This window comes from Triturus cristatus, chromosome 1_2, assembly GCF_964204655.1.
Source record: "Triturus cristatus chromosome 1_2, aTriCri1.1, whole genome shotgun sequence".
NCBI lineage: Eukaryota > Metazoa > Chordata > Amphibia > Caudata > Salamandridae > Triturus > Triturus cristatus.
In genome coordinates this window covers 1,024,400,875-1,024,417,793 of record NC_140580.1, presented here as the reverse complement: position 1 = coordinate 1,024,417,793, position 16,919 = coordinate 1,024,400,875, and the positions used below count along the sequence as shown (strand labels likewise).

Here is a 16,919-nt window from a genome sequence, read left to right as displayed (position 1 = left end):
CGCCTTTTATGAGCCAGTCGTCCAGATACGGATAAATCTGGTGGCCTTGTTGTCTCATTGCGCTGCTACTGGTTCCATGCACTTTGTGAAAACCCTTGGTGCAGATTTGAGACCGAATGGTAGGAATTTGAATTGGTAGCGATGCCCTGCCACCGCGATACTGCCTGTGTTTGATGTGAATCGGGATATGAAAATAGGCATCTAAGATATCTAGGGATGCCATGTAATCTCCTCTGGATTTCCTGGTGAGACAGCATACGAAACGATATTTTTCTGATGAATTTGTTCAGGCCTCTCAGGTCCATTACCTGCCTCCATTTGGAAGACTGCTTTTTCATTAGCAGGAAGAAATGCGGGTAAAATCCTTTCCCTCGCTGTTGAGGCGGAACTTTCTCTATCACCCCTTTAACAATAAGAGACAACATTTCTGCCTTGAGGGCAGATAGATGTTGTTGTGTCCTGTGAACAGGTGGTTGATTCGGGGGCTTCTGTATGAATTCTAAGGTAGGGCCTTGATGTATTACGTCCAGTACCCATCTGTCAGTTGTTATTGACAGCCACTGATGATAAAAAAGAGAGAGGTAATGGTCTCGCTTGAGGTATGATGAGGTGTTAGGCGCCTTGGTAAAGTCACTGGGCCCGATTCACAGAATTAACTTAAGACTAAATCCTAAACTTACTACTTTGTGGTATTCACAGAATGCACTTACTACTTTTGGTATTCACAGACTGCACTTACTACTTTTGGAATTCACAGAATGGATTTACGACTATTAACTTTATGTCCGCACTCGGGCCGGAAATTCCGGCCCGGAGGCGGAGCTTCTGGCCCGGCGGCGGAGCTTCTGGCCCGGAGGTGGAGATTTCGGGCATGGCTCTGGCCGGAATCCCCATCTCCGGCCCGGAAGCTCCGCCTCCGGCCCGGAAGCCCCGCCTCCGGGCCGGAAGCTCCGCCTCCAGGCCGGAAGCTCCGCCTCCAGGCCAGAATTTCCGGCCCGAGTGCAGACGTAAAGTTAGTAGTCGTAAATCCATTCTGTGAATACCAAAAGTAGTAAGTGCAGTCTGTGAATACCAAAAGTAGTAAGTGCATTCTGTGAATACCACAAAGTAGTAAGTTTAGGATTTAGTCTTAAGTTAATTCTGTGAATCGGGCCCACTGTCTTCTATTGGAGTGCTGTGAGTTTCCTCGTGCAGCAGACTTCCCTCTGGACTGATGCTGGTAGGGCGTGTTTGAAGAATGAAACTGCTGGTTGTTTGAAAACTGACGGTACCCCTGCTAATTGTAAGGTTGGTACCTGTTAGACTGGTAAGCAGATCTCGGATTGTACTGGCCTATAGATCCTCTTCTTCGAAAGGACTGGAACCTATTTTGTTGCAGAGAGCCTTGCGCTCACGCTGTGTCTGTGTCTGATTTGATTCCTTGAAGAGCATTATCTACATGTTTGCCGAAGAGATTCTCCTCATCAAAAGGCATATCCACAATGTTTGCCGGGACTTCTGGGCTTAATGCAGTGGCCTTTAGCCAGCCTTGTCTTCGGCCATCTTTCTAAACGCCACAGACAAAATGTCCATGGCAATATCAATAGATTCGGAGGCTGCCCTAGCTCCATCCTGTACAATAGTGGTCGCTTCTTCCTTTTTGTCATCTGGGAGATGAGCAAATAATGGTGCAATGTCCGACCACATTTGCCTATTGTAACGACTGATAAGAGCTAGAGCGTTTGAGGCTCTAATCGAAGCCGCTGCGATCACTGCAAAGCGCTCCCCCGCGCCATCCATCCTTCTTCCTTATTTGTCGGGAGGAGCTGAAATAGCCGAGACTGGGTGTCTGGAGTGCCTCTGCGCCGCCTGCATTACCACCGATTCTGAACATGGATGCCCAATTAGTCATGCTGGTGAAGACTCTGGGGCTCGATATTTTTTCTCTATTCTGGGTACCGACTACCGAGGCTGCAACCGAGGCTGGATTCTTCATGATCTTTAAACCCTCATCCCAGATATGACTGATCATTGGAATTGTTCTAATAGACTTTCTAGATGATTCTTTGAAGTCATAGAGGAAACAATCCGTTTCCTGTACTGGCAGTGGAAGATCGAATCTCTTGGAGGCCCTTGCCATGATGTCGTGGAAACCTCCAATGTCCTCCGGCGGAGAGTTTGCCGGGGATGGATACGGAGACGGTGTGGTAGGTAATATATATTGATCCCATTCGTCGCTCGCTGGATCCTCCTGAATCCTCCTGAAGAAGTTCCCCTTCTTCTGGCTGTTCTTCTCCATCACTCTCTGCGAAATTATCTCTAATAGTAATTATTGGAGGGGTGCGTACATTTTGCACCATAGGCGGAGGCTGAACCACCAAAGTTTGGGCTGCAGGTTGAGATCTGCCGGAGGTATCCGTGGCAGGGGCGCAAGCATCCGGAAAACAGCGATAGTAGTCATTGATCATGTGTCGTAAATCAGACACTAGAGAAATAGGCATAGACATTGACTCTTCCTTCAGATTAGGATGTGCATCTTCTTCCTCCTCATACTCATATGACTCATATCTTTTAGAGCCAGATACTGGACTGTCTTTAAAAGAAAAATCCCCCTGCCCTTCCTGGCATTCCTCTTAGTCTGTATCCTGGCTTTTAATCTGAAGTTCTGAGGAGCTATAGGCCACTCTATATGATCCTTCATCTTCCGACTCTTGCATATCCAGAAGATTTGAGGGAGAAAGCGGTAAATTCTGTGTTTTTCTTGTCCGTCGACAAGCCCATCGACGGTGGAAAACTCTTGATCGAGATTATCGACATTGATCTTGCCATCGGCGACTTAAAGGTTGTCGTCGTCGACGGAGCTCCCGTCGTCGACGGTGCTCCCGTCGACGAGGTCGTCGATGGAGAAACAAGAATAGTCGCTGATGAGAACATATGCACACTCGTCGTCGACGATCTTCCCATCTACGGTGTTGTCGGCAAACCTCTCTTCGATGGCGTTGTCTTTGTAGATGCCGTCGACGACTGTCGTCTTCGAGATTGTCATCGTCGACAATGTACTCATCGACGAAGTCATCGACGTCTTCACAGAACCAAGCGCCGGAGACGCTCCAGTTTTTGTCGACGGTGCTGAAGACACCACTCTCATCTCTGAAGACTTTTTTAGGGGTGTATGTGGCAGAGAAGATGAAGATAGACTCCTTGTCTTTTATTTTCTGCTTTTTTGCATCCCCTTTCTCCTCAGATGGATATGGAATTTTGAACCATCCTCTGACTCAGTCTCTGAGGTGGCCTTCTTTTTCTGAAGCCACAACAGCAAACAAGCTTCTCTGTCCTTCAAAGTCTTGGCAGAGAAAGTTCTACAGTGCTTGCACTCCTTAGGCACATGTTTTGGAGGAAGATAATATAAACAATCTATGTGGGGGTCTTCAGACTATATTCTGACCTTCCCACAAGATCTGCACAGCCTTAAAAGCCTCTTTTTAGAGCCTTCAGACATTTTGTGATAATAGGTGAAAAAAACAGTACCTCCAATCCAGATGAAAACACTGTAGATAGAAAGTTCAGAAGTTCACCAAAAAACAAACTGAGCAAGGCTCAAGGAGACTCCTTCTCACACGACGGCGGTTGGAAATCTGAGGTATGGTGGCTCTGCTGGGGAGTGTGATGTCAGGGCTGGCAGCTGATTGTCTGAGTTTTGGACCACATAATAATGATGATAGGTTACCAAACACTATACTTTCCTATGGGTTTCCTATGCAGCTTTTTCTTTTACTGCTGTTGTTATTCATTTACTGTGAGACTCCCACCATGACGACGGGGAAGATACAGGCATGTGAATCTATGAAAGATTCAATACTGGAGAAATGAGTAAGTAGGCTATTGGGAATGACATCTAATCTGCCGGTTCCCGTTAAGGATGCAGAATTTCACTGATCATAGATTTAGAGAGTCAAATATATGATGTGGGGGTGTTAGAAACCACCAACACTTCTGTAGGGGAAACATAGTGAGGACGATTGCATGCCTGCGGAAAAGACATGGAGAAAGGTGAAGCTCTGAGTGGGTAACAGTTACAAGAGCCAGGCAGAGGTTGCATGCGATATCACGCAAAGAAAGGGTGCTGAGCCCCATAATTAACTGACAGGTAGTAGTCAGTGTGTTGGGTAGAATACCTTGCTGTTTTTGTCGACCGCCTCTGGTGTTACTGTGTGCACTATTGCTCAAATTACAGCCTCTACGGCATAAAAGCATGTTCCCTCTTGCCCGTCCATCTATCACACTGTCAGTACCTGGCATTCATAGTAATCTTTCAGCCACTTCATCAGGCCTTGTTCCACCTCCACTCTCGATGCATGGTTTATCTGGATAAGGTTGTGGCTTCATTTCCCCTCTCAGTGCAGGTCTGCAGAGATCCACTCTGACAGGGGTGGTAGGGGATTGGTGCAGCAACAGAGATAATCGAATTCTGTGATCTTCATCAGCTAAATGGAGTCCTGGGAGAGGCAGGAGAAGGCAGACGAGACCACCAACTGCCATTAGGCTGCAGCGCTCAAGTCTCCAGCGACGTAGGCAAGGCGGCAAAGCAGAAGGGAAGTAAGGGCTTCCCCATGTGATTAATGGCAGTGATTAACCACTTTGGTTATCCACTATTGCAACATCTCAGCAATGAATTACCGGATTCTGATCTGATTATTTACGCTAATGGCTTTCTATGGAAGCCATATACTACAATGTTGGTATGGTCTTCAGTGGTGGCTGGTAGGGAATGGTGGCAGGGGGATGAGAGGGTGGAGGAATAGTGGGTAGCAGCAGCTAGAAAAGCTGGTCACCAGTCGCCAGCCGCTGCCACTCTTTTGTCCCACACAGCAAACAGGAAGCACCCAGGCTTCCACATTCCCCTAGGCAAGCATGACGCTGCTGTCTCCAGCATGACAGCAGTGACAGCAGCGTCGTGATTGGTCTGAATGCCGAGGTACAGCGCTCTGACAGGGAATGAGAGGCTGTGCATGTTCTCCACCCGGGCTGTGCTGTACAGCCAATGGAGAACATGCTAAGTGCACATGACGGTTTGGCTGGCCCAAGACTTCCGGCCAAACCGTCATGCGCATTTATGGTGCAGCAACCTTTCCTCTTCCCTATGACATCACGGGAGCCCAGCCCCTCCCCGTCCTAACCTGGCTGCAAGCTCAATACTAAAAATAAAATGATGATAACGTTGAGTTATCCTCATTTTCTTTTCTTTGCACTGCTCTTGGAGCAGTGGGGCGGTGCTCCGCCACCTCAGAGGAGGAGCCTCGGCTGATGGTCTTGTTTATTGGTAAGCTGCGCAATCACTGATCCCTATTGTTAGGGGAAAGACAAAGGTGTCATAAATGTTTTTCTTTGCTTATTGTATTAACTCTGGTGTCCATGGGAAGGTAACGCGATGTTGATGTAATAGTGTTAAACAGTGGGACCTAAAAGTGGTCTGATAGGTGTGTAAATTAATAGTATTAACATACATTAAAAAGGGTATTTTACATGAGCCTTTAATGTTTTTCAAAATTATGTGCAAAAGTATTGGTAGGAAAGTAATTGTTTCAAGCTTGTGCGTAAATGTTTTGTTATAGACTTTTATGAAAATGTTCATGTACTTTCTAAAGACTGTAAGACGGTATTCTTTCATGTGTTTATATGGGTATATCCCAATGGGCCTGCAAGCATTCAAATATGCAAGTTGAAGTGTTGAAACAGGCGTACAAAAGTGACCAGATAGTTGTTTTCACAAGTCTGTAAAAGAGTTTTATAGTAATGTAAAAGTCTTCAGAAAAAAGCTATAAATTGTAGATAGCTGTGTAAATCGTGCCCATAAGAGTGCATAGAAGCGTCCACATTGGTAAGAGAAAAGATAGAGATAGAAGCATTTAAAAGGTGTGTACAATTACTCAGATCTGCGTGCAAAAATGTGAAAGCCATGTATAATAAACAATTCGTGGGTAGAAATGCTTAAGTTAAATGTGCTTGTAAACTTGGAAATAGACGCGTCATAAACCGTCTTGATAAAACAGCAAAGAAGATGTGTTTGCTAAAGTGTGTGGTGGATGTGCAAATATTTTCAGCTTATGTGTTAAGGGAAGTGTACATAAGCGTTCTGCTGTATTAAAAATATTCAGATAGATTTATACAAACGTTCAAGAAAGCGTGAAAAAAGTTCAGAAAAGTTTGTAAAGCTTCAAATAACTTGAAAGATTTCATATAGATGTGTAGAAAGTTTCAGAGAGGTATACACTGTTAATGATAAAGAAACTAAAAATTACATAATTCATATATGTGCAAAATGTACAATGTGAGGAAAGGCTTGGGTAGTTTGGAGAAACGGATTTGACCGACGAGAACAGATTTGAACAGATAGTATGATTTCATAGTCTTTGGAAAGTTATCCAAATGCAATTCAAATTACAAAATGAGAATCCCTCCTACAAGACACGTGCTGATGAAGGTACCAAACTAAGAAGCTCATTCCCATTTAGAGAAAGTAGACCTATGGTGCCGCTTGCCCCCACCTCCATAGCTTCATTTGCCTCCTTTGTTGTACCTTAAGCACAAAGTAAAAAAAATAAGTGCACTGAAACATATGAAATACTTTCAGCCTGCCATCAGGAACAATATACTTCGAGCTTGGAACCTAATATTTTCCTGACTGGGAGCCAGGAAATGGGTCTCGTGCAATCTCGTTTCCATGCTTGAAATACAACTCTAGGAGAGATAAGGCAGATACTGAGCTGTTAGCTCACAATGAAGCATTCACCATTATTTTTCCCACTCACCTAGATGCGTCAGAGCTTCCTTGTCCCAGGGCCAAGTAGCCACTCCAGCCAGCTCCTCTTCGGAGGAGTTTGCGAAGAAGATGTTAAGGTGTGTTGATCCATCTAGCTTGAGAATTGTCTTAAGTTCATTGACATCCAAATACGCCCTGAAAAAGAGAAACAGACTTGGTTAGAGTTTGCAGATGGTGCTCTGTATCAGAATGCATTGATGTCTTCCTGTGACCACCATATGGGCAATGTGATTCCCCTTCTCTGACAAACATAGTGCACACAGAACACCAGATACAATCTGTCCAGACTACTTGTTGTTCGACACAGCAAATCACCACCATAAACGAGCAATTCCATGCTAGGCTCCCGCTATCAACAGAAGGTAAATGATACCTGCGAACCTCTCATCACCCAAGACACAATTCAGGACTCACTTGTTTGTACAACAGCCCAACATAAAATCTCCAATACTCCCAATCACAAAGTTTTTGGTGTCTTCTTGTGAATTTAGCACCACATCATTGCACAAACCCTTCTACCATCTGATTCTACAGACAAGAATTTTATCAGTAATGCACGGTCCCAGATCTCTCACATATGCATAGGTAATGCTCAGAGGCACACAGGCCCCAACCCAGCTAAGCCTTATAAATGAATTACAGAATTACATATTTTAGGGTCACAAGTATATAGAATTCCCACATTTGCCTGGGAAATCTCTCCTGAGAGCACGTATGTGTGATAAGGACAATGGATGAATGTCAGTAGTCTCAAGTCAGTTCTCAATAGGGTGAAGGTGGTAGGGTTAAGACACTAGTATATCACTACCAATTTAACCGAGGCACCTACCATCAATGTCAGCATATGGTCAGTGATAGGACTCATATTGTACCAACTTGTGTGATGCAATACCATTCCTTCTGTGCTTGTTGTTTTTAGTGAGTAAGGGGAGTGGGTCCCACTCAGTAGCCAATCAAACAAGAATTTGCAATGCAACGGTCTCGCCTTTAGGATCTTAAAAGTATTTTGCCCTGCAGCACATTATCCTGGCTGTTATATTAAGTCTTGTCATTTAGCCTTACACAACTGCTATAACCGGATGAAAAGAGCATTTGTTTTCAGTAGGGCGCCATGCAAAGGGGTTAAGGTAACTGTTAGTCTCAAACAATAAGGTTTTACAAAAACCAACTTGCATTGACAAAGCTAATGCATTGACAAAGTCAAAAGGCTGGCAGCATAAGTCTGACCAGCTAGACCAAAATGCACAATGCGGCCCTTGTTCCACGCAGACATTGTAGCAAGGAGGGCGGAAAAGAAGCGGGTAGTTGGCATTTTTTTGTTTTAGGCGGAGGAAAAGAAAGAAATAATGAAGCAAAACAACGACAGTGACGTGCACTTACTAGTTGGTTAGGAAGAACGGGGGGTGCAGAGGGAGCTTAGAGGGCTTGAACCGAAGGACGAGGGCGAACACAGTGACGCAGATGCCGACAGACGGCTCATGTGGTCAAACCGAGAAACCTTTTAGAGTATATTAGTTTGTGTTCTAACAGCTGTGATCTTCCAACAAAGAAATCTTGGAGCAAGTGCCAGACAAACAACCCACCCTGCTTAGAACCCGTGATAGTAGCGCCGCGATTTTTGAAGAGAACACCTCCACACAAAACACGCTTGTGGCCAAGCTGAACAAAGACTTTGAGCCTCAAGCTGAGGTATTCACACCAAGTTATCGCACTTCCAGTAAAAAAAAAAGCACTTTCACGTAATAACCAACCCCTCTAAAAAACAGAAAACATGTCCTGTCCCCTCGCCCCAACCCGTACACTATCTGTCAGCCTCCTTCCCAAACAGCCTGATTCCCCTGCAGGGATCATAGGGGCCTTTTGTTATGAACGGGTGACTGCGTGGCTGCTCCCCGGGCCGCAAAGCCCCTCTCCTTTTCATTACTCCCCCCCACACACAAGCGCACCCTGCCCAAGTCAACTACTGAGAGCTGATCCGAGTCCCCGCCCTGTGATGTAGGTTGCTTGCCACGTACATTGTTGTTTTCTTTTTTTTTGCAGTTGTTTTTTTATATAGCGTGAACTCGACCCGCAGATATCGGGGCGCTCTATGTGATCACCAGTTGCATTGCAGACACATTCATTTTCAGGCATGGAGCGATTTGTCCAGCTTCACAGGATGTTGAGCCTCGCGCCGAGACACGGACCCGGTTCCTTGGCTTCAAAGTCGGCCGCTTTAGCCGATAACGCCTCTATTAAAAGCCTCTGCTAGAGACGCTAGAAACGATTGCGGGAAACTATCCGTAAGTGCTTCGAACTGACATTCATGATTTGGAGGAGCTGCATTAATAGGAATTTGAAGAAAGGTACACCCCTGCCCACGTACTAAAAAGAATAATAGGGCAGAGTTTACTACTGATTTCACTCAAAGGTGTAGAAAGTGGACACAGACACAACCCAACCAAACCGCTCACGAAGACATCACCACACACGGGTACACGCAAATACAGCTGCATGTGCGCGTGCCCACACACGTACGTTCTACTAGATAGTCAGATACCTAAATATATTGAAGTACATGGCCCTTACAAATGTTCATACAAGGCATAACTATGGCAAAACATAGGCAAAAGCACAGTCAGAGAGGCAGTGAAGGCACTGCACACAGTCAAACACGCATACAGACAGATGCAGGCAAACAGGTGCGGGCACGTAAGTAGACAATCACTTGCAAAAGTGGCACTTGGGCAGATGAGCGTGCGAACCCACAAGGCACACAAAGACCCCACACGCACACACACCCTGCCCAAGTCAACTTCTCAGGGCTGATCCGAGCCCCCGCCCTGTGATGTAGATTTGATTGCCACGTACATTGTTGTTGGTTTTTTTTTTGCAGTTGTTTTTTATATAGCGAGAACTCGACCCGCAGAAATCGGTGTGCTCTATGTGATCGCCAGTTGCGTTGCAGACACATTCATTATTAGGCATGGAGAGATTTGTCCAGCTTCACAGGATGTTGTGCCTCGTGCCGAGACACGGACCCGGTTCCTCAGCTTCAAAGTCGGCCGATCTAGCCGATAACACCTCTATTAAAAGCCTCTGCTAGAGACGCTAGAAACTATTGTGGGAAACTATCTGCAAGTGCTTCGAGCTGACATTCGTGATTTGGAGGAGCTGCATTAATAGGAATTTGAAGAAAGGTACACCCCCTGCCCACGTACTAAAAAAGAATAATAGGGCAGAGTTTACTACCTACTGATTTCACTCAAAGGTGTAAAAAGTGGAAACAGACACAACACAACCAAACCGCTCACAAAGACATCACCACACACGGGTACACGCAAACACACCTGCACGTGCGCACACACACACACACACACACACATCGTGTGTTCTACTAGATAGTCAGATACCTAAATATATTGAAGTACAAGGCATAACTATGGCAAAAACATAGGCAAACGCACAGTCAGAGAGGCACGGAAGGCACTGCACACAGTCAAACACGCATACAAACAGACGCAGGTAAACAGGTGCGGGCGCGCAAGTAGACAATCACTTGCAAAAGTGGCACTTGGGCAGATGAGCGTGCGCACCCACAAGGCACACATAGACCCTCCCACCCAACTCACATATACTCAAACACACAGATACAATACACAGAGGCGAGGAAGCAAAAAGACAAACAAACACGCTGCGAGGCACACAGATGAATACAAACACAGAAATGCACATAGACAAGCAAGAAGAAACATAGAGACTGACACACACAAATGCACGCACACACAGACACCCCCATACAGACACAGGCACAGCCCATCAACAGTCAACGCCTATCAATCAGACGCATGCCGCGTCTGCCCTCGGCCCTCGCCTTTTCTCCTGAAGTGCCCAGAAGCCAAATGAGAATCGTGCACCCCGGAGGACGTGTCTATTTAGCCAACAACAAGGTCAAGGTATAATTGAACGAGACTGGCTGAGCCAAAAAAACACAACTGTTGTGTAAATTCTGCAGCGACATCTCTCACCTGGCTGAAGCTTCAAACACGTGCTTTAATACGAGCATGGTGTTGTAGAAGCAACAGTGACACGCTGACTTCATTCATTCCCTTTCACCTGCACAATCTTTTAATTATGGCTTGTTTTACAGAGCACGACTTCTCCGGGTGCCCTGGAGCTGTCTAATAACGAGTCAATAGATCGACACAGGGTTGGACCTGTCCTGTGGGAATGCAGTCCTGTGACCTACGGGTCACTCAAAGATCTCTGCAGAGCAAGCATTAACCTACTGAACTGCCTTCCAAATTATCACTTTGAGTTGAAACAAAGCGCGGTGTCTCTGAAGCAGGCACCACGTTTATCTTTAAAGTAAAGGAGCGCTCTGCCCTCAGCAGAACAGCTGCAACGCTCTAGTGAACACAAAAACACCAAATACAATCAAACACGCCCAGAAAGAAAAGAAAAGCTTTACGGCAAACGGAAAGCAGGCGAGCCAGTCCAAGTGGGACGGCTTAAAAAGCCAAAAGGAGGCAACATACATAGCTCATTTTCAATGGCTGGCCACTGTTTAGCATAAACGGTGACGCCAGCCAATGGAAATGAGGGGCGAGGCTTAAAGCCCTTTTGTTAAAGTACTCATCTGCATTAAATCTCTCCGAGCGAGCTGCGCATGTGCGCAGCAACGCTAGGCGAGACCTAAACACATTAAACAGCCTCAAAACTACAAAGACCACACAGCTGAAAACCTATGACTCCCCCAACAAGAGAAGGGTGAATGAAAGCAATGATCTGTTCTGATTCTTTTAAATACTAACTTGGCATGCTCCTGCTCAGGAATAAGGTTTATGCTTGCTGCTGCCGACATGCAAGCACAACATGCAACCCTACCTGGACCACTAATCTAGAGAGACGACTAAACCAAACACCACTTCCTTGCAATTCAGTCAGACAAACATAAAAGAACAGGGCATATACAATCCCAGTCCTGCTGTGTGTGGCACTGTAGAAGAGGGTGAGAAAGATGGAGCGTTTGGTGATGTGTGTTATACACTCCATGGAGGTAAACACCTGTAAAATTAGGGCATGAATGATGCTGGTAATGATGTTGGCAATGGAGATGTCTTCAATGAAGAAATGACTCCTGTTCTGGGTGGGCAAGTGAGTGATTTAGAAAAATATGAATGTTGTGCTGTGTGAGCAGGCTAATGGAATGTGCAATGTATCAGAAATGATTTTGGGCGATGCGTCACTTTTCACTGCGCCCTCACTGCGACTCCAGTGATGCGTCATATTTACAGTATGACGCATCATGTCGCAAGGAGTCACAGATACGTCAGTATTTCTGACGTATCTGTAGGCGCAAAAGTGACGCATTGCTGGAGTGTGTCACAAAAGTGACGCAACTCCAGCAATGTGTCCTTTCACATGGGGCAAGCCCCATGTGATAGGGCCTGCGTCAGTCTTACGCCTGTGAGGCAGGCGTAAGATATTGACGCATTTGCACCCTAGAAGTGGCGCAGTGAAATCTCGTAGATTTCACTGCGTCACTTCTACGATGCTTACTTACGTGGGAACGCCCACCCTGCATACATTATACCTGACGCAGGTATAATGTAGCGCAGGGGTTTGCAAAGTGACGCATCTAGGTAGATGCGTCACTTTGTAAATATGGCGCATCATGGCGCATATTTTACGCCACTGGTGCGTCACAAACAGTAACGCACCGGTGGCGCAAAAGTGACGCTGGGGCTCATAAATGAGCCCCATGGTATTTTGGGTGTCTGGGTGGGTGCTACCGAATGTTATAACGCATGTTGTTCTGGGTGGGAATGTGGGTGCTGTAGATTGAGTAGATGAGTACTGTTGAGCGAGGGACTGATGCTATTCTGGGTGACCAATGAGCAGCTACAGAGGGCATTAACGGGTTGGAGAATGAGTGCTATAGAATGAAGAGATGAATACTGTTCTGGGTATCAAGATGGTGGCTTCACAAAGAGGTTGGGAGTTAATGTATTGGGGGCCTGGTGCATATTCTAAAATGAGGTGGTGAATGCTGTTCTCAGTGGGTAGGTGGGTGTTGTAGAATGTGGATATAAATGATGATCAGGTGGGAAGATGTGTGAGATGAAATAATGAATTTTAGTCTAGGTTGTCAGGTGCCACGACCCTATTTTTTAATGACCAGCTTTTGAGACCCACCTAGTTTTAATGGACATACGATTTTTTAATGTAACTAAAGCATCGTTTGGTAGCTGTCATTAAACAGATAGCACATTTTAAATTGAAAAGGCCACTAAACTTGCACTGATTTACAAGTTTACTGATAAAACTATATTGCACAAAAATGATAATGTGTGGTAGTTGGGTTTCGGTGAATATTTATCATTTGTACAGTGTCTTGATTTGTTTTGATCCTAAAAATCTTTATTTCCATCACAAATCAGAATTATAAGCAAATACACTTCATTTGTGCTTTCCTAATTGCTGAATATGTACAATTCATTTACAGGTAATTAGATTCTGGTGTTTTTCACAAAATAACATCCTACAGACTTTCCTTTCATACAGCTGTACCCCAGCAAGATTATCACTTAAATCAATTCATTTTTCCTTCTCTGACTGCAAAGTGAGAGGAGTTTGCAAACACCAATCCCCTTGTTAAAATCTGTCAGAAGACATAGCCTGACATTTGACCTCTGTCTTTGAAGAAGAGCACATCCGACAAAATAAATACAGATTTTAAAAGCATCATTATTTATTCCTTAGATTTTCACGACCCACCAAAAATCCCACACTTTGGGAAACACTGCTCTAAAGTGTGGTGAGGAACTTGTTTCTGGGTGAGCATCTGTATGCTCTAGACTGAAGTAATGGATGCTCTTCTGAAAGGGAAGATAGGTTTTGTTCATGTGGGACTTAACATTGTTTTCGGTGGGCAGATGGCTGCTGAAGAATTTGGAAATTAATATGTTCTGGATTGGAAGATGGGTGCTGTGCTATGAGGTGTAGAAAGGTGCTTTGGGTGGGCAGGTGGGTGCTGCATGATGAATACTGTTCTGACTAGGCAACTGGCTGGGGCTTTGTTGCTCCATGTTTCTGGGGATTGGTGGAAGAGTTCAATTCAGGACTTGCTTCCTGATCTCTGTTCACCAGGCAAAGCTCCGCCTAAGCTGATGATACACAGCACAGGTATTTGGTTGACCGTAAGAGCACCTCAGACATTGATAATGCCTCTACGCATGCAGGTGTTCAACTTGATCCTTTTGTGAACCAGAAGTGAATGTTGAGTCAGAGCTCCCAGGGGTCATTGGAAAACGAAAGGTCTGATTTAGAGTTCAGCGTCCGGGTTACTCCGTCACAAATGGGACGGATAGCCCGTCCACTGTATTACAAGTTCCATTGGAACTAATGCATTTGTGATAGGGTGGACATGATATCGGTAACATTGGTGATAGAGTAACCCGTCCACCAAACTTTAAATCAGGCCCTAAGTTAGTTAGTTGAAGGGAACTCTTATACATTGGCATAGCCAGGTGAGGCATGGGACCTAATAAATGTACCCCCTATCCAGGTTTCCAAAAATGATCCCTAATTGGGCTGCCGTGTACTGCTCCTATCCATTGGACCATTGAACCCTAGATTCCTGGGCGCAAATGTGCTTCAGCTAACAGGCCTAACAAACATGAATTCGTCAGGGCACAAGACAAGGAGCACAGCAAGTTTTAATCAGAAGAAAGGGGAATGGAGGGGGAGAAAGCATCAAGGACCCAGGGTGCACGCAGCTGCTGTTCTGCCATCGATCGCAGCGCCTAACACATTAAAAAAATAGGGCTGAGTGATGAGTCGAAAAGGAAACGAGAGCGGGCCCACAGAGGTCAAGGGTAATGGGTAAGAACAAAGGCACAGGGATCTAGAGATCCAAGTCATAATCCTGATTCCCTTCAGGGAAATGTTGCGGGGCTCCATACATGAGGACTGACAGAAGGAACTGCCACAGATCACAAATAACAGAGAGGGAACGATGCTCCTAACACAAAGCAGCTGTCTCCTGCGGAAAGGTCTGCAGTGCAGGCACAGGAATTCCAGCATAGCCCAGGCAAAGCAAACTTATCATGTTAATAATTCAAGCTGTCTGCAGCACAGCAGCATACAGAGGTTTCATCTCATCCCGAGCACTCTACACAGAGAAATGCCCTGATCTCTGGGAAGGAACTGTCAGGCACACATGTGGTGTTCCTTTGAAGGCCATGGCACCTTCAGACACTCAATTCTACCTAGAATGAAAGATGCACATCTTTTTGCAAAGGGAACACTTATAAACTGCATTGAGCAGAATACAAACACTTTTCTGCATAAAACATCAATGGAGTAGTTATTCAATCCCCTCTCCTTTACACGCTCCTCCCTCTCCTTTACACGCTCATCCCTCACCTTGTGGAGCAATGTCATAGTACCTTTGCTGTCCGGGTTGCAGTTCGTGAAGATCCTGCCAACCTTCTGCACCTGTGGATATCACTCTCAGCAGAGGCGGAACTGCAACAATAGTGTGCATTCCGCATGGCCCACCAAGCAGGCACGCCAGAGTCTTACCACGACCCAGAAGACAGAGATAGCGCCTTACACTTACAGTCAGCGCCCACAACCTCAAGTAAGTCATGGCAGCCCGAGTCAGTTGAAGGAGCACTGGGGCTTGCAGAGGTCCTGGTCACAAAGATCTTGACGCTTGGGTCTTCCTCGGACCAAGTCACAAGTTCCCTCTCACAGAATGGAGTTCACCTCCGTTGAATTAAGAGACATCCTCAGCCAGAGGTGTCAACAGCTCCTTTCCTATACTCCTTCCGAGCAGTGTCTTTTTGGTTCAAGGGCTCCTGCAGGGCCATCCTCAGAGCAGTCAGTCAGCTCTCTTCCTTGAAGCAGGATGTAGGCAGCCTCTCCAGGCAGGCTTGTTATATCTTTCCCAGGTTACTGGTTCCGAACCTGGGAAGGGGAGTTGGCAGTCCATACCCTAGCCGTGGTTCGCTACGGAATCTCCCGGGCATCGCTGAGCTTCCGGTCAGGAAATCGTGACACTCTGACTGGAAGCTTCTGATGCCATCACTCACAGCGAAGTTAGCCAATGGCTGACCTGTTGCTTTATACTGTATGCTTTTATTGGGTGGAAGCAAAATGTGAATGACACAGTAACAGACCAATGAAGGAGCAGAGGGCTGGCTGAAAGCCACTATAAAGTACATTATACATATAATGTTGGTAAAATTATAAAGCCACATAGCCCGGCTCTCGGTCACCTTCTTTATCATGAAAAGACATCAGCAAACAGGTATAATCGTTTTGTGTGCTCAGGTGGCGGTCAGAAACAATACAGCTTGTCAAGGCAGGGTTGCATGCTGCCCAGAACAATGCCATCACTACAGAACATATCTTCGAACTTCATGCATGGCAACATGCACACTTCTCGTAGGCTACAACTCGAGCCAACACTCTAACATTCCTGCTTAACAAACAGCATAACTACTTACTCGACCACCCAGAAAGCGACTTGAGGCCTCTTTAGGGGCAGGAAAGCAGTATGTAAATGTTACAGTACCAGCAAGGAAGATTTTGGGCATTGATAAGCTTCTGAATGTAAAAGGCTGCTGGGTGCTGCCAGCTGTTTGCTTAGACTGCTCAGCACTTCACACACTGTTAGCCTCGTCTCTGAGTGATCCACTTGAAAGGATGGCCTTTTCGTGGATGATTTATGCCATTTCTGAGCAATTATTTGGTTAAGCGAATAAAACTTGTCTTTGTACAGCGGCCATCTGGTTGATGCTGTTGCCAACTCAGCCCAAGCCCGGCCATCACTCTTCAGGCTGAAGCGACGCAGTTTAAATCTCTTCCAGCAACAGAAAACCTGTTGTGTTCAATGCTTGCTGCTGTTCACCTTCACACTTGTGGTTTACTCGGGTCTCCAGCTTATTATTTGTGCAACAGGTTTAACAGGTACCATTCTGTCATCTTTGCATTTCAGACCTGTTCTCAAGCTTTCTCACGTCAGGCAGGAGGATCGCAGGGCTTACTTCACTGAAGATTTTCCCTCACAAATCTGTAAGTGCAAAAGTGCAAAAGTCCAGAACTGTCACGGGTGCCATCTTTGAGGGCC

At 45.7% G+C, this 16,919-nt stretch overlaps 1 protein-coding gene across 1 annotated transcript in view; it reads right to left on the bottom strand.

Annotated features, from left to right (window-relative positions):
* Positions 1-16,919, bottom strand: part of PAPPA (pappalysin 1) — a 709,179-nt gene that overhangs the window by 486,498 nt on the left and 205,762 nt on the right. The window contains exon 3 of the mRNA XM_085612107.1: positions 6,789-6,934. Within this exon, the coding sequence (XP_085468233.1) occupies positions 6,789-6,934 (146 nt within the window). The remainder of the gene's footprint in view (positions 1-6,788; positions 6,935-16,919) is intronic.